Here is a 27,987-nt window from a genome sequence, read left to right as displayed (position 1 = left end):
CTTTTAACTTTATTGGGATTCAGTTGGTTAAGAGAGTGTTATGGAGGAACAAAGCAGAAGAATGGTAAATATTTTATTTAAAAAAAAGACAAAAACTGTACTCAATAGAGTTGTTTAGCATGTCTGGGGAAACAGGTTGCATACAAACTCACTGTGGGATTTATTTGTGTGTGCAAAGCCTGCTAGGGTTTAATCCCTTGAGACAGATGGCTTCAACTTCAAGGAGAGTTGTGTGGAAAAATCTTGAGTGTAAATTTGAGAGCTACTGAAGCTCAAATAGGTATGAGAGAGAGAAATTTTGTATGCTGGCTCAACTAGCACTTCTTGGGTATCCTCTCTCAACCTGTGATTTGTGGTGGAGGAAGAAACCATGCATGATGACTACTGCCATCCTGTTACCTATAAGCATTGCTATTGCTTGCTTGAGTGAAACAATTTATTAAGTAACATGTAGAAACAAGACACTTTCTACCCCTGAGACCTTAAAGGCTGTGGGTCTGCAAACACCCTGCGGACAACCTCCGTAACCTTGATGGGACTACTCAACATCAGTACAACTCAGTTTACAAGTATTTGCAGGACCAGGTCTTAGGTTTGTAATCTGATGCAGTAAGTGGATGTAGACAGGGTGGGGTGAGGAGGGGGGAAGAGCTGTGATAGTCAAATGACTATGATTTGTACACTGAAACTCTTGTTCATCACCTATGGTCACAGACTGATAACCTGCACCTATAGCAGCAAGGTGGAGCTTCAGGGGAGGATAAACCACTGGCTTTCTGAATGCTGATAGAATTATGGGGTGATCAAGGCTGACAACACTAGGGAAACCAGTTATCCCTACATCACTCACCCCTGATCTGAGAGGCAGGGTGGGGGGTGCCTTCAGGAACACAAGGGCTAAGTACAGACAACCAAAAGCCTGAGGCTGAATGAATAGATTCAGTCTTCACAAGTTAAACTAAACTGTGTAGATTGAACCAATAAGCAAGTGAGCACGTTGACTTTTGATTCTGGAAATGCAGCCACATGCTTGCATTGGCCCAAGCTGGAAGCTGAGGGCAGGCACTAGAGCATGTCTCCCTGCTCTGCTGGAGCAGACAGCTTGGGCCAAGGCTAGCCTGCCCACCCTGTGGGGGAAATGCAAAGCATCCCAGGATGCTGGGGGACTATGAGTTGACTTGAATCTGGAGGGGATCTAGGACTGAATTTCAACAAAACAATTTAACCTAAATTGGCAAAGTCTGATACTACAGCCACCCAGGTCAATCTGAAACTGTTTTTGGCCATTTTGACAGCGGGTTTACATATGCACAGGGGTGTAGGTTGTAGCCGTGTTGGTCTGAGGACATAGGCAGACAAGGCTCTTTGGGTAAATCTGGTATCTCTTATTAGACCAACTCACAAAGTTGGAAAAATTCTTCTTAGCAAGCATTCGGGTATAAATACCCTGTGTCAGGCTGAGGAAGCATCTGCAGTGGGGGTGTGCTGCTCCTGGAGGGAAAGATGTACTGAACTTATGTGGCGTTGCAGCTTTGAATCTGTTTCCAATCACTTGCTCCAACCAGTTTACTTTAGGTGTCACTTTTCCCCCTGGCCAAGAAGCCTGCAGTATGCAGTTGAGTTGTGTCCATCTTGAGGCCTGATGCGAGGTCAGGGAAGCTGCTGCAGTGAGGTGACAAAGGTGGGCACCTGGGGGGGGGGGGGGGGGAGGGAGTTCTGGGCTGCTCCAGGCACAGCTAAGGGAGATCAGTGTTACAGTTAGCTTTTGAAGCAGACGGGAAGAGGGAAGGCTGCTGCATGGAACCAAGCACCTTGAACAGCAGGAGGGTACAAGCAGGGGCCCTGGGGGGGGGGAAGAGATGTGTGTGTGGAGGAAGCAGCAAGGCCCAGAGGGTGCCTAGGGAGCTGCCCAGGCACCTCGTGGGCCAGATGCCGGGCAGCCAGGGTCAGGCAGGGTCGGGGTGGTGCGGGGACAGCCGCCCTGCCCCGGGTGCCCGGTAGGCACCTGGTGCCCCGGGCCCCATGCGTCACGGGTGACACCCGCGGGCGTTGCCGGGCTCCCGCCGCAGGTCACACTTGGGCTGCGCGGGGCAGGCTGCGGATATGCCCGCTGACAGCGATCAAGCCTCCAAGCTCGGCCGCTTCCTCCATTAAGAGCCTGCGCCACAGCGCCGCACAGCTCACAAGATGGCGGCGAACCCCCGCGGGGCCGCCCACGTGACCTAGGTTCCGACTCCTTCTAGAGACATCGCCGCGCGGGCCGAGGGCCGGGAAGTCTCGCGAGGTCTTCAAAGAGAAGACAGGGGGTGGGTGGCGAGGTAGCCATCTCGCGCGACATCCAGCCGGCCTTTCTTCTAGAGGCCGAGGCGAAGGAAATCTCGCGGGATCCTGCAGAGACTTCCCCCCACCCTTCCGCCACTTATAGAGATTCCGCTGCCTCTCGGCCTTCCACTGAGGGTCTATCGCAAGAGCCGGCGCAGCTCTCGCGAGAAGCCAGCCTTTCCTCCCATTCCCTAGCGCGGAGCGGCCGATTCTTCTCGCGAGAACCCAGCCGCCGGGCTCTCGGTCTCGCGCACGCTCTCGGAAGGGGCGGAGCTTGCGTGCTGAGGTCAGCGCGCCGGCGGGGGCGGTGGTATATAAAGGCCGGGGCCGAGGTGGGGGGGTTTCAGTTAGAGACGCGAGCGGAGCGTGGTGGTAGCAGCGGAGGCGGCAACAGCGGCGAGTTCGAAATCCGGCCTGAGCAACTCTCTTTACGTGGAGCCAGACCTCCCGTGACGAGCCCTCGTTATGAGTCATGTGGCGGTGGAAAATGCCCTCAGTCTAGACCAGCAGGTGAGGGGCCGGCCTAGGTGGGGAGAGGCTGGAGCGCGCGCCCTTCCCTCGGGTGGGGGAGGGGCCGCCTTGTTGCGCACTTAATTGTTGCGTAGTTAGGGCGAGGGGAGGGGGATGGCGGGAGGCCGCGGCCTGCTTCCCCCGGCGCCGGGCCCGGCTTTTGTGCAGCGCCCGAGTCCCCCTGGTGGCGGCGGTGGGGAGCGGCAGGGGGGAGGGGACAATGGCGGCCATTGTGCGTGTGACGGAGTGAGGCCTGGCGGGTGGGGGAGGGGCGCCGCGTCTTTGTTTCGATCGCCCCGGGAGGGGGGGTACCGGTTCCCGCTGGCCCTCTTCCCCCCCCGCTGACGCAGAGCGGCTGAGCAGTGATTTTGTCTTACCCCGCTTCCGTCCCTGCGCGGGGCGGAGCCGCGGCCGGGCCCCGCCCCCGGGGAAGGGGGGGGGTCGCGTCTCCCGCTGCCGGGGGCCACGTGACAGGCGCCGGCTGCCGGATTAGCGCAGCGCGCACGGAGGGGGGCCGCGAGGGAGCACTCCTGCTTGGCGCGGCTGCGCAGGACCTCCCTTCCCCCCTCCCCCCCCTCCTTCCTCTGCCCTTAGGTGCAGTGCCTCGCTGCTGTCGCTGGGCAAGCTGCCTGCAACCAGGATGCTTGGTTTGGGGTGTGCTGGGCCCTTAAATTGAGCTAAGGGGGGCTGGGTTGGAGTAGCTAGTTCTTAAATGGGCCCTCTGACCTGAAATAGGGGGTGCCTTTTTTGCAAAACATGCTGCAGCTGCTGAATACTACTGAGTGTCTGTAAGGCTGGCTGGACAGAATTGACATTGTAATGAGTAATGTGCAGCTATTTACTCTGTTACATGCGCACATTTAGAACCAGTAGCTTCCCTGCACTCCCTGGGTTGGTACAGATCTGTCTGTGCTGCCTGATGCAAACGTGTTTTTCATGAATTGCTGTCTTTGGGAGCCCTTAAACATGTACAGGATGATGGTAGAGGTTTTTGAATCTGAGGAACCTTTATTTATCTGTTAAAGTGGCAGATTTTTTTTTTTTCTGAAGAGGATGTTTTCCATTAAAACTGAATAGTAAGAATTTTTGTAAGTTTCAGTCTCTTGGTAATTACAAGTTGGTGTCCTGTATTGGTAGCTATGTTCCAAGTATTAAACTAAGTTCATCCTATCAGATGATGCTAGTTTCATGTTGAAGGCCTCATAGTCATCCTTTGTTTTTGAGGTGCTGATATGAGCTAGCAATTTTGAATTTACCAGTGTGTGAAGAGATTTGGTTAGAAGGGAGCAGAGCTTCTAAGCCAGACACCACTGCAGGAGTGTCTCCCAATGCTATACTTAAATGCAGCCTGGCTGAGTTGCTTGCACAAGCTGGTTTGATTTCAGTTGTCTTTGTAGTTGTTTTGCATGTCTTGCATTACAGTAGCAGTTGCTGTACAGTCATACATTTGGGGTATTGATTTTTTTTTTTAAATGAATTATGAAATACTGTGAAGAGACTATATTAAATGGAACGCATCCACAGACTACCAAGCATGTTTATTGGACTACCTATTTGTTAGCAACTTGTGAGGAGTAGAATTATAGAGTGTGACTTGATGGATTAAATATCATGTTTGGTGATAGTACAACAGCTACTTTATTGCAGCCTGTTGTGTGTGGTGTACATTCACTTTTGAGCCCAGAGACACATTACAAAGGGAACTTTAAATCATTACAAAGGGCTTTAAATCATCAGAGAGATGTGAAGTGGTATGAAATTTGGTTACTACTTCAGCCATTACTGCATACGTGTTTTGATAGACCTAGACCTTTACATTACTCCAAATGGCAGTCAAGCTTTCATAATTAACCCAGTTTTTCATGCCACCATATGACTGCATGATGCAACATGTTAATATGTAAAGCAGCAATTTTCTTCTCTTTCTCTTAGTTTGCTGGTCTAGACTTGAATTCCTCAGACTCTCAGAGTGGAGGAGGCACAGCAAGCAGTAAGTATATGCAAGTTTTCCTTATGCCTGGATATAGGCAAGCAGTTAGAAAACCATTTATATTGTACAGCTTTAAGAGGGACAGCCAACTCTTGGGATTTAATGTTTTTAAAACTGATGCCTTTAAATGTGGAAGTTGGGGCAGGGGGGAGGTGTAACTTGGTTGTGCAAGGGTGGGACTTCATCATATGGTGGTAGTTTTTATAGGGCTCTCTTCTGTCCATAAGAGTGGGGAAGGGATTGTACTGAATCAAGCACCTACTTGACTTTTTAATGTGGCATTTGTGGTTCTTGTGATACATTCTTATGTTCTGTTTCACCACACAGACTTGGAAGGAGAGATTTGGCTAAGCAGGGGCTTATAAGGCATGATGTCTTGAAGGGAATTTTTCCTTGTTATAGAAATTAGCATTTTGGAATCCTTCAGAAGATTTCTACTTAGCATTGTTGAGGAAAAGTTACTTGAGTTGCAGTTCATACCCTCACTTAAATCTTGTGTATAAAATTTCATGTAATGTTATAGATGGGGTGTTAATGCAGTATGAGACTGAGATATCAGTAGTGGGCCTCAACAGTCTGAAATTATCCTTCTGGTAGCTATTCTCCAGGGAGGAGGAAGTTGCCAAATGTCAGATTCCTGCATTGCAATAACTGTAATTAAGGGAACTTGGGTATATTGTTCAAACTGGCATAGCTGGTACTCCTTTTCTTTGGAACAAGAAAGAAAAAATAGGCCTAAAATTAGTACTGCTTTAGAAATGGAAAATTCCTCAGAAGTTGAATTTCTTTCTGTTCCAGAGCTACTTCATGAGCCCTGCATAAGTGAGATTCTCTACAGCAGAAAAAAAGCTTCGCTGTGCTTGCATGGCTCATGGGTTTGAGTCTTGACCCAACTTACAAGATGTTGCTATGTTCCCATTACAGTTGGTAGACTCGTGCTTTACTAGGAAGTCCTGAAGAAGGATATGGATGACTGATTTGAAGTAGAACTAGAATATTAGTACTGGGAAGAGTGGCCATGCAAATGTGGTCTTTTTGTAAGAGTCTGTTTGTGCACATACAAATGCCTAGCACCCTGTCCCGGGCTGCATACATAGAACTTAACCTATTTTAGCCTCAATTTTATAAACTTCAAATAAGTGTATACCAGGATGGTGTATTGCACAAGTCCTTTCCCTTCCTAGAGCCAGCCTTGCTCTTACTTAAATTAAATGCTGTCTTTATGAAGACTAATCTTAACAGATACCTTCACTAAATGGTTGTACTAGTTCTGATGAAACTTAACTAGTGTCTTTTGCTCTCTTTTTTTTCTTTTTCTTTTAGAAGGTCGCTACATTCCTCCTCACTTGCGGAACAGAGAAGCTTCAAAACAGGGTATGCTTCATTAGTTTGGTAACTTTAGTTAACATGCAGCTGTTCTCAGTTACAGAGTAACATCTGTTATTCTGAAATATCTTGAATTAATACAAGATGTTTGTTTCTGGTTCATGGGACTTTAAATGGTGTGAGTTCTGTAACTTTCCTTCTGCTTCCATTGGCTGCATCATGCACTTAAACTCTAAATTTGACCTTGTTGTTCGGCTTACCAGTGCAGCTTAAACAAGGCAAGAGTCTTAACAGTACTGCCTGTAGTATCTGGTTTTCATCTTACTTCAGCTTCTGAGTTGTATGCCAGTGAACAGTTGATTATTTTTTTGAAGCAAGATGGGCTCTTAAAACAATGTTTCATTTTGATAATTGATGGTATTGATTTTCACTAGGGGTGTGTTTTCCTAAACATCCTAGTATTTGACTTGCAAGAGCTACTTCAGTTTTATTCCTACAGTTACTAAGCTTCTGAACAAGAAGTGTGCAGGTTGGGTCTGTTTGGTGGGGGGAAGGAAGGTGGTAGAAATAACTTGCTGGATAAAGTAATGAACAGAAGAAGCAAAGAACAGCTGAAGTGTCTTTTTTATACAGATATTTACACTAGAAAATGCTCTGCAGAACTTGAAAGGTTTTGAATAGGCAGGTTTGATTGTTCCTTTTGTTTTGGGAGCAGTGTTGAGCTTCCTGCATTCATAGAAGAACATGTATTATTTAAGTTTCTCTCACAAGGGTATGTAAGGGGCTGCTGCTCAGCATTTTTTAGCCTGTTCTGTAGATGGTTGACTAGGAGTGGAAGTGATGTCTGTCAGTTCAAGACACGGATGAATCCCTTCTGTTTTCATTTCCATCTGTTCCCTTCCAGTGACACTGGAAGAGGTAAGGCCTTCAATTCGGTCCCTACTTAAGTGGTTGCTTTGCATGATAATGCATTGCATAAGTGGAGAAAACGATGACTATTCATCAGATAGGACAATCCAGTCTTCAGAACTGGACAGCTGCAACTGCAGTATTCTAAATAGGTATTATTGAAATACCCATCAGCTGTATAATTTACTTCATTAGCTAGTGGGCTTGGAAAGAGGTCTGACTAATGTGAGACTGGCATAGTGAGTGTTTGTCCAACAAAAGTAAGCTGAAGTTGCAGAAAGCACTAATGTGTATTAAGTAACTTGGCATATTTAAAATTTTACAAGATCCTCACTTAAACAGGGCAGCATCTTTTTTTAAGCCAGTCAGAAGTCAAGTTTAAGACTGTTTAGTGACCCAGTTAACTTGGCAACCAAACTTTAGAGAACATGGTGAATTTTGTTCTCATTTTTTTCCCCCCTTACATTTGTGTATTGATTTTTACTTGAATGTGTCTGGTTGGAAATGTATTCTAAGCAATTGGGACACTGGCTGCCAAATCATTTTTTGGGGATTGCTGAAATGGATGCTATTTTGATTCTATCCTAATTGGTTCCAGAAGTGCTAGGTTTGAAGTGCAGCCAGAACCAGCACACTTTTCAAGTCCTTGAAAATTTAGGATTAAAACTCTCACAAGAAGCAGATGCATTCCATTCTTCTATAGCATTTTCTTAACGTGCATTTAAAAAGGACCTTTTTCTCTTGTGACCATGGCCTAAAGCCATATTTTATGCAGGCTAACTTATTTTTGTGTTGAATGTGCTAGGAAATGTAGTGTCTTGCAGCTGTGTCCCTGGGGAGAAAAGGGTTTTAATCTCCTCAAGTATAAATGTGAGGAGTCTTGCATGTAGGTAACGAGAGGGCAGGCCAGGTCCAAGAAGACAGATCTAACATTTACCGACTTTTTTTTCACATACAGGAAGCTGGAGCCCAGGGGCCTCTGGCTTCTGTTCATCTGCTGCTGACACTTCACCTTCCATGCAAGGTAACTTGTACTGAATACCACTGTCGCTGCTTGTGGCAGTTGGATACCATGACTTGTGGGCTCAAGGAAAAACCTACAACTGACAGGGTACAAGCATGCCACTGTTCCACTTTATGGAAGGCTGAAGCGCAGCAGTTGACTTCACACTTCTTAGAAGTCATACAGTTTTCATGTCTGCCTTGGAAGGCAGGCAGCTTTTGTTTGGAAAATATGCATGTTGTACTTAAGATGCAAAGGCATAGGATTGGATAGAAAACTAGTTTCCAATATGGGCACATTAAGTGTTTTCAAAGAGACCATCTTACTTCAAAGTCAGTAAACAGTTGCTTTAACTGAAGGTAATTTGAGCAGAGGAGTCAGCTAATTCTGAACTTGAAGTGAATCAAAGCATGGTAGCCCAAGATGACTCTAAAATGGGAAGCATGGAAGCATGGGAAACACTTTTTGGGACTTATTTCATGTAGTGTTTAACTTGTAATAAATTAATTTCTTGATTTGTTTGTAGCTGTGATGGTCCAGGGGTATGAAGTAGATGAGATTCCTGAAGAGAGAGAACTTGAGTTCATTTCTTTTTGGCAGGTGTCAGACAAGCTTCTTGAGGTATCAAGCACCCTTTTATTAGGTTGGGGAAAGCAGCATAGTTCCAAGGCAAATACAGATTAGGACACCTGCTTTTAATTTAATCCAATTGGGTTAATGTATTTGATCATTCATTAACCTAGCTGGGTTAAACCTAAAGCACAGGTGTCCTAACTTGTACCTGCCTTGGAACTATGACTGATTAAAGGGTGTTTGCCTGATGAAAGGAGAGAGTTTGTCTTGACACCCCTTCCAGATAAACAAAAGTATTCTCTTGTCACTTAATCTTGCTTGTCTCCTTCTGATAAGGATGGGAAGCCAAAAGATCTTAACCAATGGCATTTATTTCCTTTGTAGAAATTGGTTTTCATATTTTGGATATAGGTGGACCAGACACTTGCACATAATCTTCCTTACCTCAAACACTTCAGTCACTAAGTTAAACTATGCTTGCTGCTGAAAGAAGCTGTAGTGTATTCCTAGCATCATCTTTGTTAAGGCTTTTTTCTTTAAACTTTTTGACTTTGACTCTGATATGTTGCTGGAGTTTTTATGGCTCTACAACAGGGAATACTTCTACCTACATGAAAACTGTTATTCCGATTCAGTACAGTGACTTTTAAACAGTCTTATAGTTTGATGTATAATGTATATCAATAATGTCACTAACAGTGTTTAGATATGCTTTGTTTACACTTTTAACTTCCTGGCTGGCTTCATTGTCACTGTTCTGGAGAGTATACTATCTATCGTGTGGCTTAAGATTCCATTATTAAGGATAGTCTAAGAGTGGAGTTTCACATGTAATAGTTTTTGACAGGCATGTGTTAATAACTTGTTGGTACCCAAGTGTGCCTCAGTCTTTCTGACAAGAGCACAGTTCATGGTCTGGTGTTGCTGCTTGGTATAAAGGTAAGACTCCTAAATCATTTGTGTGAATGAATTGGTTTTGTGTTGTTTTTTTCCAGAACATTAGGGCTGCCTTGTTCAAAAATCATACTATTGTGGATTTTCTCTGTACAGTAGTTCTTTTATTAAGGAAAATGTCAGCTAAGCAACTAATCTGTAGCATATAGGGCTTTATTAATAGCAGTTATTTAAAGGAACTCAAGCTTTTGTCATGTATATCACATAATTACCTTCAGCAGTGGCTTCCTGTAGAGTTGGCTGGTGGGAGGCAGAGTGGTCTAGTTTTGGGGTTTCGTATAGCTGACTAAACTTGGTATCCCATGAGCTGTGCTACATAGCGATGAGACTAGTTTGGATTAGCTTAGAATAAGTAAAGCATTTATATGAAACTTAAGGTGAATTTTAAGGACCCCTGTATAAGTCTCTTGCATATCTAGCTATAAACTTTCATAGTGAGGGGCAGAGTGCTTAAGGAAGAACCAAATCCTTGGATGTCTGTGCAGTTTACAAAGACATTCTGAACTCAAAGATGGAGTTAGGTTAGCACGTCAGCTGTTAAAATAGGGTTCTTATTTTTTAAAATTTGTACTTACCTAGGAGCAAGTCTGTAGCTTAAATACTGCACACTACCTACTAGAGATGAGAAAATGAGTGTTATTTATAGTAGTAATTTAGTTTAATTTGTCCCATGTTTATACTAATCTATTTCTTCTAAAAGTATGAAGGCAATTGACCTGGTGCTTTTTAGGTCAATATATCAGGTTACTTGATCATTCCAGCTTTTTGCTTTCTACTTTGTAGACTTCAATTTGCCTAATATTAAAAACTAATACAATGTGGTACTGTACAGATGATTTCCTAAAGCTTCTCTGCTTTTCATCCTTTAAAATATCAAACAATTAAAGTAGCCAAATTATTGGGCCAAAAACTAATAGTCTTTGGGCAAATACTTTGTTTAATGTTAAAACAAAGTGGTTAATGGTATGTATATCAATACTAAGTGGTAAAAAAAAAAAAAAAAAAAAAAAAAAAAAAAAAAAATCATGACTAGCTGGATGTCAATCTGCAAAAAATTGTTTGGTCAGGTAACTCCTTATGTAGAAACTTTTTTTTCCCCTTTGAAGTAAAATTTAAAAATTTGTAATTCTTTTGCATTAAGGTTTGAACTGCACTAAGATATTTCAGTGTGACTTCAGGTTTAAATGTCAATGCAGTCATGAATTGTATTTGATCAAGCAAAGGCAGGTGTATGTAGCCATAACTTGGCTGTGTGCATGAGTACAGGTGATACTAGATTTAGAAGAAAACGATAATGAGGAAAAAAAGTTCCTTTATCATCTCTTCCCTGCTTAATCTAATTCTTTTTCGTAGTAGCATGGTTTATACTGTCCTGGTTGCTGCTAGTTATAAAAGTTCAACTGCTGCTGTTTCGTTACACCAGTCCACCAGTAGCTCCTGGTTAAGAATTCGGACTGCTATAACCTAACTTATAGGCAGTCTTTGGATGTTTGTCTGGAGTGCTTGCATACTTAGTGTGGCTTTGTTTAGACCAAGTGTGATGCAGTGGCTTTAACTGCTGCTACTTGTGCAGTTGCTTTAAAACAGGCTGACTGTTTTTTGGCAGTCTCTCAAAAACACCCACATCCTCAACTTGTAAGATGTTGGGGGCAGGCAGCAAGGGGAGCTGCAAGGGGCCTGATCCTTGTTGTGGCAGCCCAGCCCCTTACTCACTGTCTGTGCCCTGAGGCACATGTGCCAAGAAAAATGCCTTTTCACTCCACTTTCTGGCACCTGTGCTGAGGGTGCCTACCCCTGCTTTTGAACTTAAACCTAGCTTATTTGTCTGATTCATCAGTTGCTCCCTGTATGGCATCTGTCATGTCAATCTTCACACTTCATTGATTCTTTCTACTTTAGGAAAGGGAATCTTAACAGCATACTAACTAATGCCATCCCAGTTTTGCAATAGTTACCTTGTTTTGGATGCAGGCATTAATAACTTCCGTTCTTTATAAAAATCAATCTTTCTTCTAAATTCTTTGCCAGTACTACCTTGCTATTATGAGTTGGCTATCACCTGAGGCTCTGGCCTAGGCAGAGGATAACATAGTCCAAGGTTTTTATTTTCTTCTCACTTGAAGACCAAAGTCCAGCCCTTCCTGACTTTTTTTTTTTTTTAATAAGTCTATTTAGCTTGGCTTGCTTTTTTTTTTTTTTTTTAATTCACGTGTTATCTTTTGCTCCCTTTCACTCTTAACCCCACTTCCCCCCCCCCCCCCCAAAAAAAAAAAGCTTCACCAAAGTATTGTTGGAGTTGTTTTATGACTATCCTTGTTCTTGTAGCAGGCTTCAGTGACTAAGCATGGCAATGAGCCTAGTGCACAGGCTACTCTTACTGTCTGCTTGGGTTTACTAACTTCACCCTGCTAATAAAAGTAGTTTTCAAAGGAGTCTTTGACGGATTGGAGTCTAGCAGAATTTGGCTTCTGCGGAACTTAGGATTTCTTTTCCTTTCCTTCCAAAGAAGTAATGGTGAACGTTTTTCAGCCTAAAGCGCTTTTTTTTTTTTTTTTATCCTCGCAAAGAATCCTGCCTAGTTTGTGCTCTTTAGCCCTGGCTAATTAAAGGTCCCTAAAAAAGGCCCCTCTGTCTGTCTTTCTCTTTTTCTCTCTCAGGATTCTCTATTGCCTCAGCTGCTTGCCACCTGGCAGTGAAAGTCATACCGGCTCTGGTTTGCTGCTATAGAGCTTGCAAAAACTACTCAAGTATGAGCATTTTCCCTTTAATTGTCTCATTTTTATTCTCTGCCAAAGATTCCCCCAGCTGGGACTCTGGTCGTGGAGGTAATGGCTATATGAATGGCTATGCCCGAGACAGCCGGATGAATGGCTATGACCGTGATCGCTGTGGGTTTGGATCTAGAGGAGGATCTGGACGTGATGACAGAGGTGGGCGTGGGGGGCATTCAAAAATAGAGGGGGAGAGAAAACCTGTCATCTTTCAGCCAACAGCACCCTTTCATACTTGGTGTGGAGACTGTTCTGCTGTAATACATAAATTAATCACCTGCCTCCCAAAAATTTCACTTGATGTTTAATGCCAACAGATATGCTGAGAATTCAGAATGAAAGCCTGTAGCTTCTAAAGTTGAACTCGTACTCTTTTTTTAAGAGCGGTGCCAGATACACTGCTTGCTTTTATCCTAGTAATTAAAAGATAAGGTGTGGGTGGTGGGGTGGCTTGTTTGTGTGTCTTTTGTATCCAGCTATATTTCATGAGGCCTACAGGCCTTTTGAATGAGATTGGGGCTCCCTTTTTGCAAGCTGCTGATGTAAGAAGGTGCCCACCTTGAAGAGTTTACCATCTAGCTGAGAAAACGTGCGAGTATCTCTGCTGCGGATCCTGATCTGAAATTGGTGTCCTGGTTCAGGTCACAAAGGAAATCCAGGATGGATTAGGCAGTTGAAATGCATCTTGGTCTTAATCCAGTTCTTTAACCACAAGACCAGTCTTGTTTTTAAGTTTTCTGTGTTTTTTCTTGAAAATTTTCCAAACTAACTTGCAGTGTACATGAAGATGCTCTATACAACAAATTACTCATTCTCACCTGGTAGGTGTACAGTGGTTTCCAGTACATGCAGCATTTTGTTCAATACCGTATTAAGTTATTGGCCTACATTTTAGTGTGGTCACTTCTTCCCCATTTTTTTTGGTAATCTCTTAATTTAGGCTTTATGAACAGGATACAAATAACATTATTAGAAATAGTCTTAAAGTCTTTTCAAACTTAAGGAAAGACTGAGTGAAATTTTGTTTTTCTTCTGATTTCATATGTACCTTTTACATATAACAACCACCCCCTACCAGGTTAAGGTTTTCTGACAACTGGCCAGGACTTGCAGTGATTCTGTATTTGCAACATGAAAGCTATATGTGGTCCCAGATTTGAAGGGGAAAAAATTGAGGGGTAGTTTTCTGCCCTCCTCCCTCCCCCATAACAGGAGTTAACTTCTCTTTCTATCTGTTTTCAGTGAGTAAAGTCTAGGGAAACAGGCTTCAGTTTACATCCACTACATGGCCTGAGGTGGTTAAGATGCTTTTTAGCAGAAGCAAGGGGTGCTGTTCCAAAACACTTGTCATGTTTGGAACTCGTTGTGCAGAGGCATTTTGGCACTTCAGTTTCAAACTTCATATATAACTGTGCCTAATAGTTCCCAAAGGTTACTCTGTGGGGTGAGAGTGCATTCTTCCATTCAGCAGCCTACAAGTTTTGGGAGCTCAAAATTCTGCAAAGAAGGAAAATGCATCTTGGTGTTTGTACTTCAGGGTGGGTTATGGAGCAAACTTGTGTTCGATTTGTAATTTCTTTGCAAACCAAGAGCAAATAATGTGGTATTTGTGGAGTCAGATTCATAGCTTCTCACCAAAGCCTAATACAGGGATGGGCGAAACGTGGCCCGTGGGCTGGATGCGGACCATCAGGCCATTCTATCCAGCCCATGGGGTCCCTAAAAAATTCAGAAAATTTAATATTTATCTGCCCCTGGCTGCCTGCCATGCAGCCCTGGTTGAGAAATTGAAGTGAAGTTCCTGTGGACCTTACTTTCCAAAAGCAGGAGTGAGCCATGATTTATTAGTCAAATAACAAGCTTGTCTTAAATGAGACTCCACCAAGACCACTTCAAAACTGATGTGCACACAAACCATATTCTGGTGAGTTCGTTTCATGCACGTGGAAACCAGTAAGAATCTTGATTCTGTTTTAGAGTTCAACTTGTCATAAAAAGGTTTTTTAAACCTACTTTTTTTTTTTTAATTCTGCAGCAAGCAAATTCAAATGCATAGTTTCACGTATACAACTTTGTCTTGTATCCAAAATGCATCAAGGGTTGTTAAATACCCTTGTGGTAAGGGGTGGGGGGTGCATTCTTGAAGCTCTTTTGAAAGGCTTCTCGCCTCCCAACCATGTGGTGAGGATTCAACTGAATGTCCCTTGCTTGGTGGTCAAACCCTTGTGGGGTTTTTTTTGTAGGGATCTGTAAGTGTTGCTATTCAGGAGTAACAGTTCTCATTTTATTTGTTCAGGGTATGACAGCGGGTGGAGTTCCAGTAGAGACAAGGATGCATACAGCAGCTTTGGTGGTCGAAGTGATCGTGGAGCAAAATCAAGCTTCTTTGACCGTGGAAGTGAGTCAAGGGGAGGAAGGTAAGCAGTTTTATTGATCAGTGCAGTAAAAGCTACCTCCTTTAGCAATGCCTGTATTGAACTAGAGCTCAGTTCTGACATTTTAGCAAGCAGGGCTTGTATAGTTAGCTTTAGGAGTGAGGTGGTAGAATGAGAAGCATGGTAGAAAAATACATTTGGTGTGGGAAGCATGCCTGTGTAAACAACTTCAGCAAAATTCCTTTAGCTTGTTGACATTGCAGGTGGTGATTTTTAAATCTCACATGGTGCTAGACATGGCTGTCTTCTGTTACAAACAAGCTACTTAAGACTAGCTGTTGGGAGCAAATGCTTGGTTTCAAAGCGAAGTTGAACATAAAATTAATTTAATAAAACAACTGGGTAAGATTCTTGCAGGTTCTCTGCCTAACTTGATCAGTTTTAAACACCTTTATTCCTTGTATGCACAAATGTGGCGAGTGACCTTTTTCGACAAATAAAGCTGGCGTTAGTCCTGTATCCTGATTTTTCTCAAACATGGGTTGCCAGACCTATAACTAAACGCAATCCAGGTAAGGACTGTTTTTCCACACCTTTTTATCCCAAGTCTGTATCAGGTAAGATTCCCTCTTTGTGAAAAGCATAACAAAGAGAAGTGTATTGAAGCTCGACAATTCCATTTGTATGAGCACTTGAGTAAAATATAGGAGCAAGCTGAACTTGAACATTAATCTGGACACGGAAGGCATTCAGATAGCATGAACGCTGCATGATTTTCTTTAGTTGTCGTCGCCCCCCCCCCCCCCCTTACAAAACTCTCACCTTCTTAGAATAGGCATTCATTCTTTTATAATTCTGAAATTCCAACCTCTCATAAAAAGGAGCAGAAAAACGGACTAAACTTTGAATTGCCGTTCTCAAGGCAAAATATGTTTTTTCAACTTTATTAGTGGACTTGGTATCTAAAAATGTACAATAGTCTCTCAACTAAGACAGTAGTGAGAATACTGAGCTAAGTATATTTTTCTTCCGCACTCTCCTAAAAACTCAGCCACTTTTGTGTTTTGATACACCTTTTATAATAAAGGCCCAAGGAGTAGGGAGATCCTTTCTCTTTTTTAAATTGGTATGACTACATGTTAGGGCTATGTGTTGCATGCCAGACAGATAAGCCATGTTTTGTGGAGCATGGCTGTTAAGTATTCTTGCTTATCTCTAGATATGAGGACCGTGGAAGAGGTGGTGACTATGATAGGAGTGGTTTTGGTGGCAGATCTGACCGTGGATTTGGAGGTGGGTCACGCTGGTCTGATAAATCTGATGAAGATGACTGGTCAAAACCACTTGCACCAAGTGAACGTCTAGAACAGTGAGTATTTGGGTTCCTTTTAAAAGCTGTCACTCTGCCAGTTGGATGACATGGGTATTGTATGACACTTACTTTCTGCTATTCTAGAGAACTCTTCTCCGGAGGCAATACTGGTATTAACTTTGAGAAATATGATGACATTCCTGTTGAAGCAACAGGCAACAACTGTCCTCCACATATTGAGAGTGTAAGCTTTTTTTTAAAGAGTCTACTACTTCATCTGTTTCCTCAGTGTTACATGAATGCACTCTTTTTTTCAGGTGGAACTCCAATGAATTGGTGTCTCAAGACATTAGTAACCATTACTATATCCAGCTTTTCGGTGCATAAAGAATACAATGCTTCAGTAGAGTGGAGAGCTCTAGTCCAATGATACGTTGGTGAGGTAGAGCAGAATCCCTGGGCACTGCCCAAGCAAGTGAAGGGTACTAGAAGGGAGTTAGGGCATGGGTTTTCAGCAGGCTTGAGGCTCCCTGCAGTGACTCTAACAGTAAGGGGAGGGCTGAGTGGTGGTGGTGGCGGCGGCACAGTATCTTGGACAATAGCCAGGTATTCCCTGCTGGTGTTCAAATAACTCGTCTGTACAAGATGATGGCAAATAAAAAAGGTCACAAAGATACTAATCTACCAGTGGGAGAGAGAACAGTCTCCCTCTTTTTTCTTTTTTTTTTTTTCCTTTCTGCCAAATACTTCTGTGACCTAGTACAGATTTTAACAGCATCTCTACTGTTTTGGGTTTTGTTGGGTTTTTTTTTTTGTTGTGTGTTTTTTAACAATAACTTTCCATCTATTTTTCCCCATGCTCCAACTTTTCCCAATTTGGGGGAGAAGTCTATTTCAATATCCTTTCCTGTATGTACTGTTTCCCTTAATTACTGGGTGTTCCTTATTCTGTTTTTGGTTCTATTTCCTTTCCTTTTTAAGGGTCTGAGGTCCCTCAGCTGGGTTGAGACTGCCAGTCTCTTTGCCTTCTTTGGGCACATCCAGACAAGTGCACACATGCAATTCCCTCAGGACAAATAGCAGTAGTACAATTGCACCACTGCTAATTGTCCCCTTGGAAGGCTCCTGCATGTGCACTCTGGTGCAGGGCAAACTGCCTCAGGTGGGGTAGGGGATGCTGGGCCCCAGGGTGCTGGGATTTCCCAGTATCTAATTTTGATTCCGTGCTGCAAATGTACTAGAAAGCACACGTGCGTACTCATCTGGATGCATCTTTTATGGTCAAATTTAACACCTTGGCTTACAGCAAGCAAGCAGCTTATAGCAGCTTATAGCAAACAACTTTGCTTGGAATTATCACACTGTAGTGATCTTTTAAATCTTCAGTATTGCTAAACAAGAAAAAGCTAACTGTTCTGGCATTAAACCTGGCTTCTTACATAAAGCTAGCATATCTGAATTCCCAAACAGAACAGATCAGGCAGTCTTGCAAGTCACTCATTGCAACCTTTTTCATAATCTTACAGTTCAGTGATGTTGACATGGGAGAGATCATCATGGGAAACATTGAGCTTACTCGATACACCCGTCCCACTCCAGTCCAGAAACATGCTATACCTATTATCAAAGAAAAGAGAGATTTGATGGCATGTGCCCAGACAGGTATGTTTGTAACTAGGTTTTCAGTTCCTGTTGGGAAGCAGGTGGGGAAATGGTAAATCTTCAAGTGACAAATAAGTAATGGTTTCCCTTTTAGCAATATTTTTATGACTTGTATGAATATGTAGTTCTCTAGAAAGTGTGTTTTTTGTATTGGAAGCTCCAGATTAGTAGCTTCTGACTATAAGACTAGTACACAGAGCAAGATTGTGGATTGAGTAACCAAGTCTCTTCCTGAGGGGCAGTTGTGATGGCCTTCTGTTAATACTATACTTCTGTATACTAAATCTGAATTACTGTAGTTTTCAACTAAAGAAATTGTCAGGTTCTGGGCTAGGAATTACTCAGGCCTTAGATTTTTTTTTTTTTTTTTTTTTTTTTTTTTTTTGCTAGCAGGATCAGTATTACTGGGATGTGGGTGAAATAAGAATAGTGCATTTCTTGTTAATAAAAAAAATTTGCTTTTGTTTTGATAACAAAGCTTCTGTGGAATACTATAGATATGGTATTGCAGATGACTAGTGTACTAGTAGTGTTGACTTGGCCCTGTTCTCAAGGATAACTTTAATGTTTTACCTTAATAGGGTCTGGGAAAACAGCTGCATTTCTTCTGCCAATATTGAGTCAGATCTATACAGATGGCCCAGGTGATGCTCTGAGGGCTATGAAGGTAAATATGTAGTTTTAGAACTTGAATTGCAAGTGCAGCACATTAAAAATACTGTTCCTGCCTGCTATTCTTTGATGCTTATAATTTAATATTTTAATCTAAAGCAATCATCACTTTGAAACTGTTAGCCTGCATCAGTACTTTAATCCCATTAATAAATAGTTTCAGTAAATAGTTTCATGGGCAGACTAGTAGTTGATCTGAGGGCCCTGCTACACACATTCAGATTTATAGCTGGCTTCTATCCAACTTTGCGTTTACACATTTTTCAAGCACTAATTTTATAGCTAGTTAGCTCTTTCTACAGCTCTAATCACTTCTGATGATGTGATAATCATGCCAGCTACACAGGCAAATTAACCAGTTAATTGCAAAATATTTCTAATGTGTGACAGGGCCCTGATTTAAACATTGCACTTGCTCCGTAGTACTGTTCCATTCTCAGTAACTGTCAGGATCTGGTAGCAAAAATCCTAAAACAAACTACTTGAAATCCAAATTTTAAATTTAACTGATGTAGCTTTTGGTTAGTAACCCCATAGGATGCCTGTCTTTTTTTCAAGAGACCTAGTCATTTGGATAAGTGGCATAATGCCATGCTGTTAGCATAAACTTTATAAATTGTGGGGTAGGAGGGAATTCTATTTTGGATCTTCATGAGAACTCTTACAATGATCAGTTCTACCACAGCTTTGGCAAATTTAGTATTTACTTTAAATGTTCCCTTCAAACAGGAAAACGGAAGGTATGGACGCCGCAAGCAGTACCCAATCTCACTAGTTCTGGCACCAACTAGAGAACTGGCCGTGCAGATATATGAAGAAGCCAGGAAGGTACATTTTCACCAGCTTGTCAAGATAAGCATCCACAACTCCTTTTCTTTTCATGAGAAGTAACTAATTTTGTCCTTTACAGTTTTCGTACCGTTCCAGAGTCCGTCCTTGTGTTGTCTATGGTGGTGCTGACATTGGTCAACAGATACGTGACTTGGAACGTGGATGTCACTTGCTTGTTGCGACTCCAGGGCGCCTGGTTGATATGATGGAGAGGGGAAAAATTGGATTGGATTTCTGCAAGTAAGTTAACGTTACACTTTTTGTACCTGAATGTACAGGTTACAATTTGGGAAGGATTTGGAATTGGCATCTAGCTTTTTAAGTTGAGGAACCTCTTCTAGTTAAAGATGCTTGAGATTTGTTGTGTGGCTTTTTAGGAAAGGCAAAACTAATAACAGCAGTCTTGTTGGCTTTGAACAGCTACTGTCCTTGTATAGTGAAATCTGTGCCTCTTTTTTTTTTTTTTTTGAGTAATGAATCCAATCCCATTTCAACACATGAGAATTGACATAATCTTTTGGCTTCAAAACTAAAGTCCCCTTTTGATAGCTTGCCCAACCTACTTAAAATGTAGTTCTTTTAAATGGTGTCTTGGAGCACCTATTTAGTATGTTGTAAGCCAGCTTGCTGCTAATTATAGTCTTTCCCTGACCTTCCTGCAGCACCAATTGACACATCAACTCTTGACCAGTGTCATAAATATTTAGGATGTACATAAACTGATTTAACAAGTACCTACTGACCTAGATCTGGTTATCTATCCACTTTGAGCCTGTACTCATGGCATATACCACATTAAATGACCAGTATCCAACTGGAACCAATAGTCTGGTTCAGTGTTGCAGTGCTGGGTTAATACTTATACAGGTGATTTGTCTGTTGGAGGGAGGATTTTGATGGCTTTTATGTACGTATTCAAGGTATCTAGTATTAGATGAAGCTGATCGGATGCTTGATATGGGGTTTGAACCTCAAATTCGTCGTATTGTTGAACAAGATACAATGCCACCAAAGGGTGTTCGTCAGACCATGATGTTTAGTGCCACTTTTCCCAAGGAAATCCAGGTATTTGCCTTCATTTTGGTTTTGCCTTAACATACTGGCTTCTGAAATTTAATCTGTCTCCTGCTGAGGGAAGAAAACTCATCTTTCTCTTTTTCTGTAGATGCTTGCTCGTGACTTCCTAGATGAGTATATCTTTCTGGCTGTTGGCAGAGTGGGCTCAACATCTGAGAACATCACGCAGAAAGTAGTGTGGGTGGAAGAGATGGATAAACGGTCATTTTTGCTTGACCTCCTAAATGCTACAGGTAAAGGCTTTTGGAGAATTTCATTATGGTTGCTGATGAATGAATGATTTTCTGTAAAATACAAAGCATCCATTGACATGCAGAAAACATGGAAACAAGAATTTTTTCTTCTAAAGTGCATGCGAATACAAAATTCAAATAACAAATGTTGGAAAGGGAAAGAGCACAGGTAGCTGAGGGCGTAAACTTAGTGGGGCTAAGTATTTCTTAATGTAGTCTTGCTAGTAAGCCTGTCTTAACTTCCTATATTAGGCAAAGATTCACTGACTCTGGTGTTTGTGGAGACTAAAAAGGGAGCTGATGCTTTGGAAGACTTCTTGTATCATGAAGGATATGCTTGTACAAGTATCCACGGAGACCGTTCTCAGAGGGACAGAGAGGAAGCACTGCATCAGTTCCGCTCAGGCAGAAGCCCAATTCTTGTTGCCACAGCCGTAAGTAAAACCTTCCTATAAGGTGCTTGTATGAACGGTTCTTTTGCCTGTAATATGTCTGTCTCTTTTTTAGTAAGAAACCAACTGATTGTCTTTACTACTAGGTAGCAGCAAGAGGATTGGACATCTCAAATGTAAAGCATGTCATAAACTTTGACTTGCCAAGTGACATTGAAGAGTATGTACATCGTATTGGTCGTACAGGCCGTGTGGGAAACCTTGGTAAGTAATATCTGAAAAACATCTGACTGCTTCTGCTAAAAGATAACTTACTGTTCTAACACTTAAGGTTGGCAAGTTCTTTTCTAGTAACCCAGCTTATAAATTCTTGTGACAAGCAGGGATCTGGGTTTTCAGTTTCCCATGGGGGGGGGGGGGGGGAATCACGGATTTCCTACTTTTATTGGAGAGAATGCAGATGGTTTTTTTTCCTCTTAAAGAAACCCATACATTTCCCACTTGTGCAAAAAACAAACGAACAAAAAACTCTGCAGGCTGGCTGAGTTCCTGCCTGCAAGAGCAGTTTGCAGAAAGGGCAGAGAAGCCCCAACCCTGCCTGGAGAGGCAGGGAGAAGGGGAAGGGTAGAGCCTGCAGCTTTCAGTCAGTGTCAAGGCTTGGGTCAGGCTCACTTACCAGTTCAAAGGCTCCAGGAGGAAAGTAGGGCTTGCAGGGGGCTGGTGGGGGGCAGGGCAGGGCTGGGGTGGAAGCTGGCTGGGGCCTGAAGGAGCAGGGAAGTGTTGGCAAAATGCACTAAGTACCTGGCCAGTGCCTCCATGTGTGGCTTTCCTTAAGGGCTGCCAGAGCTGCTCTGGTTTCATGTGTCCCCAGCTGGGCACTCCAGCTACAAGCCTGGAAGTGTTGGGGAAATGCACAGAGTACCCAGCTGGTGCCACATCTCCCTGCTTGTGGTTGGAGTGTCTGACCGGGAGCATGTTAAAACCAAAGCAGCTCTGGCAGCCCTTAAGGGAAGGTACATATGCAAGTGCTGGTGGGGAGATGTGGAGCTGGCTGGGCACCTCCTGGAAAGCAAGGGGATCCCATGCCCCCCAGATCTGTGGGCTTAAGCTTCTACCCTGCCTCCCTCCTGTGGGGCTACTGTAGCCCTGCAGGCACAATCCAGCACAGCTGGGAACGGGGGTGGCACCAGGATCTCCTGGGATGGGAGGGGGGTGGGTGCCTGGCAGCGCACCTCCTGCGTCTGCTGCCGGTTTGAGTGGTGGAGCCCTGTTCCACTTCCTTCAGTGCAGCCCCGGGTGCAGGAGATGTGTTACTTGGGCAGTGTAGAGAGAGCAGCCGCTACAAGATCCCTGCACGGCTCCTCTGTCCCCAGCCATGCCTTCCCCTCCCCGCAATCCAGTGGCTATGGGTGAGCCTTAATCACGGATTTTGAAAACCAGGATAAGCTTCTAACTTACTGATACTACTATTGTGCTCCGAGGGTCCTATACAAGAATGTGGCTCTAACAGCAACACAAAATTGTCATCTGTCTGTAGAAGTTTTGGCATGTAAAGCGCTAGGAAGGCAGTTAAACTTCAATGTGTGTGCGTGCACTTTCATTCTGAAACTTGCGTTAGTTGCTTTCTGGGCATGTGAGAAATGCTGATGCAGTTGATAAACCTATTAATGATATAAGAAGACCTATTGGTTGAACATATATTTGGTAGTCTCACCCAAAAGAGAGAGAACTGGAACTTAAATTGGTCTCCAACTTCCTAGCTTTGTGTTTTTTAAAGAGCCTAGACCAGGGTAACCAAATGCAGTCTGGACTAGATAAGCCTGTGAACTGACTTTAGACCACTCATCCAGCTTATGGAGTTGGACAAGCTGGTTGCCACTAGTCTAAACCTCTTAGCTGGTGGCATACCTTCTCAATAATTGAAAGTTAGAATTAGGTGTCCACATGGCCACGTAACTCCTTGTATGCTAAACTTTTTTTCCAGTAAAATGCCCTCCCTTTTGGAGGAGAGGGGGAGTCTTAAAACCCAAGACTACTGGTACTAACATTTAGCCAAAATAGTTGCACCAAGAAAGCATTCTGTTTTCTCTTTTAATTGGGGTGGAGGAGGACCTTGGTTAAAGGATGTTGGGCAGCATTTAAATTCTACTTCTGGGCACCTCATCCTTTTTAAATAGAATAAGCTTATCTTACTATTATGTGCCAGCTGACTGGCCTTTTCCAACTTTCAAGACCACATCACTGTAGATTAGATCAGAAAGCACTTAAAGTAAGAAAAACAAGTTGTTTAATTCACAAAACTATTTTTTTTTTTTAAAGGTCTTGCCACCTCATTCTTCAATGAGAGGAATATAAACATCACCAAGGACTTGCTAGATCTCCTTGTTGAAGCTAAACAAGAAGTGCCATCTTGGCTGGAAAATATGGCTTACGAACAGCTTCACAAGGGTGGTGGCAGTCGTGGACGTTCAAAGAGGTAAGTTTCTCCACATGTTGGTCATAGGCATACATAATCCATTATCAGTCCTTCAATTGATGGTTTGGGTTCCTGTTAAGTAAAACACCTAGCTGTTAACACTGGAAGTGAGTATCTGATTGCACACTGCCTCCTTCAAAGAAAGCTATATTGTAATGGGAATGGTCTCAAAAAGCATTTGTGAAGATGTTTCAGTAGAGTTGGAAATATGTCCCCCTTGCTAAATGTTTTTAACTACAATGTAACTTGCTGTTCTGAAAGTCTCCCAAGATCCAGTCAATCCATCTGCTTTAAAACTAACTTTCTGAAGTTTTAGAGAGCTTTTTCCAGGAAAAGGCATAGTTGGTTTCTCTTGGTGAATGAAAATAGCTTTTTCTAAATGATTACATACTTTGCATTTAAATTGATTCCACCTCCCATATTTATTATAATGTGAAAAGCTGACCTGTAGCAGTTTGGTAGTTCTAAGGCAAGGGATATGACATTGGTTTTTGTATGACATCCTTGTCTTTCAGTCTCATCGATTGGAAACAACTTTCATGTAAAGAAATAGTTATGAATGATGCAGCAGAATAAATCTAAAACCTAATGACTCCATAGGTAGCTGTCTCCAGTGAATATGGGCATCTTCTGTTTTCTTTCTACTTGGCTAATATGGCTCTGCACCTGTATTCCTTGCCACCAGTGGGATAGGAGTTGTATGGGTTATTTACCGAGTCCATTTGTTGGTTAACATAGCAAGACTAATCATAGCTGCCAATTTATTCAACCAAGAAACTAAGCTGTGTAGCTGGAATAGGAACCTCTTCCTTGGCATGCCACCAATGCCATGTTACCAGGTGGCAAGCTTATTGGTATAATGGAGTATAAGTCGCACTCTTCTAGGTATAAGAGTGCCAGTAACATCAATATCTGTAAAACTGGACAAAGACTGCTATATTTTGTTATCTCAAGTCTGATTTCTTTTTTTTTCTAAAAGGTAATCAAATAACTATATGAGTAACCACGGTGTTGCTTGGTTCCTTACAGTAGCAGGTTCAGTGGAGGATTTGGTGCCAGAGACTATCGAACAAGCAGCGGTTCCAGCAGTAGTAGCTTTAGTGGTAGTCGACCACCCAGCAGTCGCAGTAGTGGAGGCAGCAGAGGATTTGGAGGTAAGTCCTCTTTCACGTCGGAGATGAGTGGGTAGGCACTGTTTACCACTGTAAAACAATTCCACATTGCATTCTGACAGGCTTGCTCCTTTATATTAAAACACTAATGTAGGAAGTAGCATTTGGGTAGAACTCCTGTGTGTGAGCAGTAGTACTTTCTTTGACATCAGTTATTGGGCCTCTAGACATCTAGTGTGGCAGGAAGCACAGTTGAGATCATGGATCAGCTTCTTTTTCTAGACTCCAGTGCAAGCTCTCTGCATCAGCATATTGAAAGGTGGATACCTTTAGACTGGCATGACCCCTGGCATGCCCCAGGCTGGCAGTCAATGAATGTGACTTACCCTGGGCCTGGTTCCAGACCCCAGGCTGTTCTGGGGTCAGGAACAAGAAATGACCAATTCCTAAGGTGCTATATGAACAGCCTTAAGATAGGTGCATCTGTAGCACCTTGCTGTTACGTGCCTATATAGTTGGATCAAATAACCTTACACCAGGTTAGAAGTCACAAGGGTAGGGTGCCCCATATGTGTCATCTGCTTGCCTGCAGTCTTGGCCACACAAGCTCTTCATAACCTTTTAATCGGCATATAGCAGGGGGCTTGGAGGTAGTATAAGTATTTTGTCTCTCTTATGCAAAGCTCACAAATAGACTATATCAAATCAATAAACTTTCAGAGATTAGGAGTAGCAACCTAGGGGATGGATTTATAAAATGGTAAAATGTTCTAATGCTTAAATGCGACTGACTGATATGTGTTTCCTTCCGATAGGTGGTGGCGGTGGTGGTAGCTATGGAGGCTTCTACAACAGTGATGGATATGGAGGAAACTATAACTCCGGGGGGGTTGACTGGTGGGGAAATTGAATCTGCTTGCAGCAGACATCCTACCAAACAAGCTAATATGGAAACCACATGTAACTTAGCCAGACTATACCTTGTGTAGCTTCAAGAACTCGCAGTACATTACCAGCTGTGATTCTCCACTGAAATTTTTTTTAAGGGAGCTCAAGGTCACACGGAAACAAAAGGAACAAGCAGCCCTATTTTGAAGGTGGTTTGAAGACTATTGCTGTAGTCAGGATTTAACTCCCCTCCCACCCACCCCATCCAAAAACTGCATTTATAATTTTGTGACTGAGGATCATTTGTTTGTTAATGTACTGTGCCTTTAACTTTAGACAACTTTTTATTTTGATGTCCTGTTGGCTCAGTAATGCTCAAGATACCAATTGTTTTTGACAAAATAAAAAATAATGATCTTGGGCTAAAATCAAACCTTGGCACACAGGTGTGATACAACTTAAACAGGAATCATCGATTCATCCATAATATTACAAAGAAACTTATGCGGTAGCCTGCATTAGGGCTTTTTACTTGCAGATTTGGAAAATAAAACATCTTGAAGCATATCGATGCAATTAGTTTCTAATGTGGCAAAACTGTACTAAGTTAAAGTTCTGATTTGCTCACTCTATCCTGGATAGGTACTTAGAACCTGATAGCCTTTAATAAGCCATTCCAGTCATGATGAGATGATGTATGGAGACATGCATACATTAAAAGCACTGTTTTTTGAAGTTAATGCAAGTAAACACAGCAATTCCTTTTTCAATGTTTAGGCAGATCATTAATTGTGAGCTAGCCAAATGTGGGCAGAATATTACAGGGAATGTTTAAAGGTCTGATAACTTGAAATAGTTTTTAGGAGAATTCATCTACTTAGACTTTTTAAAATGCCTGCCATATGAAATTGAAATGGTAGAATGGCTGACCATGACAGTGACTGGTCCTCCTTAAGGGCCTGACTGATTTATTTTTGGTCTAATAACGCATGCTAGTGTTGATGTTTTTTGGTCAAGAGGGTATGAACAGGAAGAATTATGCAGCAGGCTTTATTTTAATGCAGATTCACATTACTCTGTTCAAGCTGCGTGGAGATGTTAAACTGGCTTACTGTAGACTTTGTAAAATGGCTCCAGAAGAGTTAACAAACAAATCTTGAGATCACAGGTTGGAAATGTACATAACTGCACAAGGTTTCAATTCTGCTATTGAAGTGCAGTTTTAGTCAGTTTTAGTTGCATAGGTTTCCATTGTATTTATAGTCTGTTTATGCTAAATCTGGCCAAAGATGAGTATTGTCCACCATTAAATTGCCTCTGCCACTTGGAATTTCTGTGCTAAATTTTGTGGCCAGAGCAGTTATCAACTCCTAATCTACAGTGGCATAGGAAAACGGCAAAAATCTCCTAAAGTGCAATAGATTTTTTCAAGTGTATTGTGCCTTGTTCTAAAACTTTTATTAAGTAGGTGCACTTGACAGTATTGAGGTCATTTGTTATGGTGCTATTTCAAGTCTAGGTTTAGGCCCTTGTACATTTTGCCCATAACTTTTTACAAAATACTTCTTTTATTGCACATTCAGAGAATTTTATATATGTCTTGTGTGCGTGTCCTTAACTTCCAATCTTATTTTGTCTCTTGGAGATTGAACGCAGCTTGTTTAAGGAGGAGGAAATAGATTCTAAAACATATTTGGGACCATGGGAATGATAGCTGGGAAGAAAACTATTTGCACACGACAGATTTCTAGATACTTTTTGCTGCTAGTTTTGTGTAATATTTATTGAACATTTTTGACAAATATTTATTTTTGTAAGCCTAAAAGTGATTCTTTGAAAGTTTAAAGAAACTTGACCAAAAGACAGTACAAAAACACTGGCACTTGAATGTTGAATGTCACCGTATGCGTGAAATTATATATTTCGGGGTAGTGTGAGCTTTTAATGTTTAAGTCATATTAAACTCTTAAGTCAAATTAAGCAGACCCGGCATTGGCAGTGTAGCCATAACTTTCTGATAGTAAAACAAAAAAAATTGGCAACTTAAAATTTAAACATGCCAAGGTTTTGATACACTTGTCTTAAGATATTAATGAAACACTTCTAAACACTGATGTGAAGTGTCCAGATTCTCAGATGTTTGTTGCGTGAGTTTTGTTTAGTTGTGTGTTTTTTGGTTTTTTATTTTTTATTTTTTTCAGTGAATGTCTGGCACATTGCAATCCTCAAACATGTGGTTATCTTTGTTGTATTGGCATAATCAGTGACTTGTGCATTTTAGCAAGTTTTATCAGCCAGCAATATTTTTTCGGTTCGGAAATAAGGATTCAAAATTATAAGCAAAGAATGGATTTAAACTTGCTGAATGTAATAAAATAAAAAAAATTGAACTTCAAGTCACTGTAGGTTTAGTAATTGCTTATTGTATTAGTTTAGATGCTAGCACTGCATGTGCTGTGCATTACTCTTGATTTTATTAAAATAAAAAAGTTGAACTGCACACTGCCTGCTCAGTTTGTTTAGCCTTGCTGTTCCAGTTGGTTTGTTTGTTTGTTTTTTTTATACAAGATGTATCTGGAACACAGTATGTAAGTGAATA

At 42.2% G+C, this 27,987-nt stretch overlaps 1 protein-coding gene across 5 annotated transcripts; it reads left to right on the top strand.

Annotated features, from left to right (window-relative positions):
• The first annotated feature begins 40 nt into the window (after positions 1-40).
• Positions 41-27,888, top strand: DDX3X (DEAD-box helicase 3 X-linked). Of its 5 annotated transcripts, none has more exons than XM_059720799.1 (19): positions 41-64; positions 4,765-4,822; positions 6,146-6,196; positions 8,016-8,081; positions 12,383-12,517; positions 14,655-14,775; positions 15,953-16,102; positions 16,190-16,289; positions 17,572-17,707; positions 18,289-18,374; positions 19,109-19,207; positions 19,290-19,450; positions 20,131-20,275; positions 20,376-20,520; positions 20,773-20,954; positions 21,059-21,176; positions 23,232-23,388; positions 24,418-24,542; positions 25,316-27,888. In XM_059720799.1, the coding sequence occupies exons 1-19, from the start codon at positions 41-43 to the stop codon at positions 25,408-25,410; spliced, it is 2,154 nt and encodes a 717-aa protein (XP_059576782.1). In that variant the 3' UTR covers positions 25,411-27,888. The 5 variants fall into 5 exon arrangements, with proteins under 5 accessions (XP_059576782.1, XP_006265281.2, XP_006265282.2 ...); XM_006265218.4 differs by lacking the exon at positions 41-64 and adding an exon at positions 2,663-2,832; XM_006265219.4 differs by lacking the exons at positions 41-64; positions 8,016-8,081 and adding an exon at positions 2,662-2,832.
• The last annotated feature ends 99 nt before the right edge of the window (positions 27,889-27,987 follow it).

This window comes from Alligator mississippiensis, chromosome 1, assembly GCF_030867095.1.
Source record: "Alligator mississippiensis isolate rAllMis1 chromosome 1, rAllMis1, whole genome shotgun sequence".
NCBI classification, from domain to species: Eukaryota; Metazoa; Chordata; order Crocodylia; family Alligatoridae; genus Alligator; species Alligator mississippiensis.
Note: the sequence above shows the minus strand (reverse complement) of the source record. Positions and strands in the feature narration are given on the sequence as shown.

Excerpts from the sequence above, each read along its gene's own strand:
- DDX3X (XM_006265218.4), top strand. The coding sequence starts at position 2,788 with ATGAGTCATGTGGCGGTGGAAAATGCCCTCAGTCTAGACCAGCAG. Across the intron at positions 16,103-16,189 it reads CCAAGTGAACGTCTAGAACA|AGAACTCTTCTCCGGAGGCA; the intron begins GTGAGTATTTGG and ends CTGCTATTCTAG. Across the intron at positions 20,276-20,375 it reads CTTTTCCCAAGGAAATCCAG|ATGCTTGCTCGTGACTTCCT; the intron begins GTATTTGCCTTC and ends CTTTTTCTGTAG.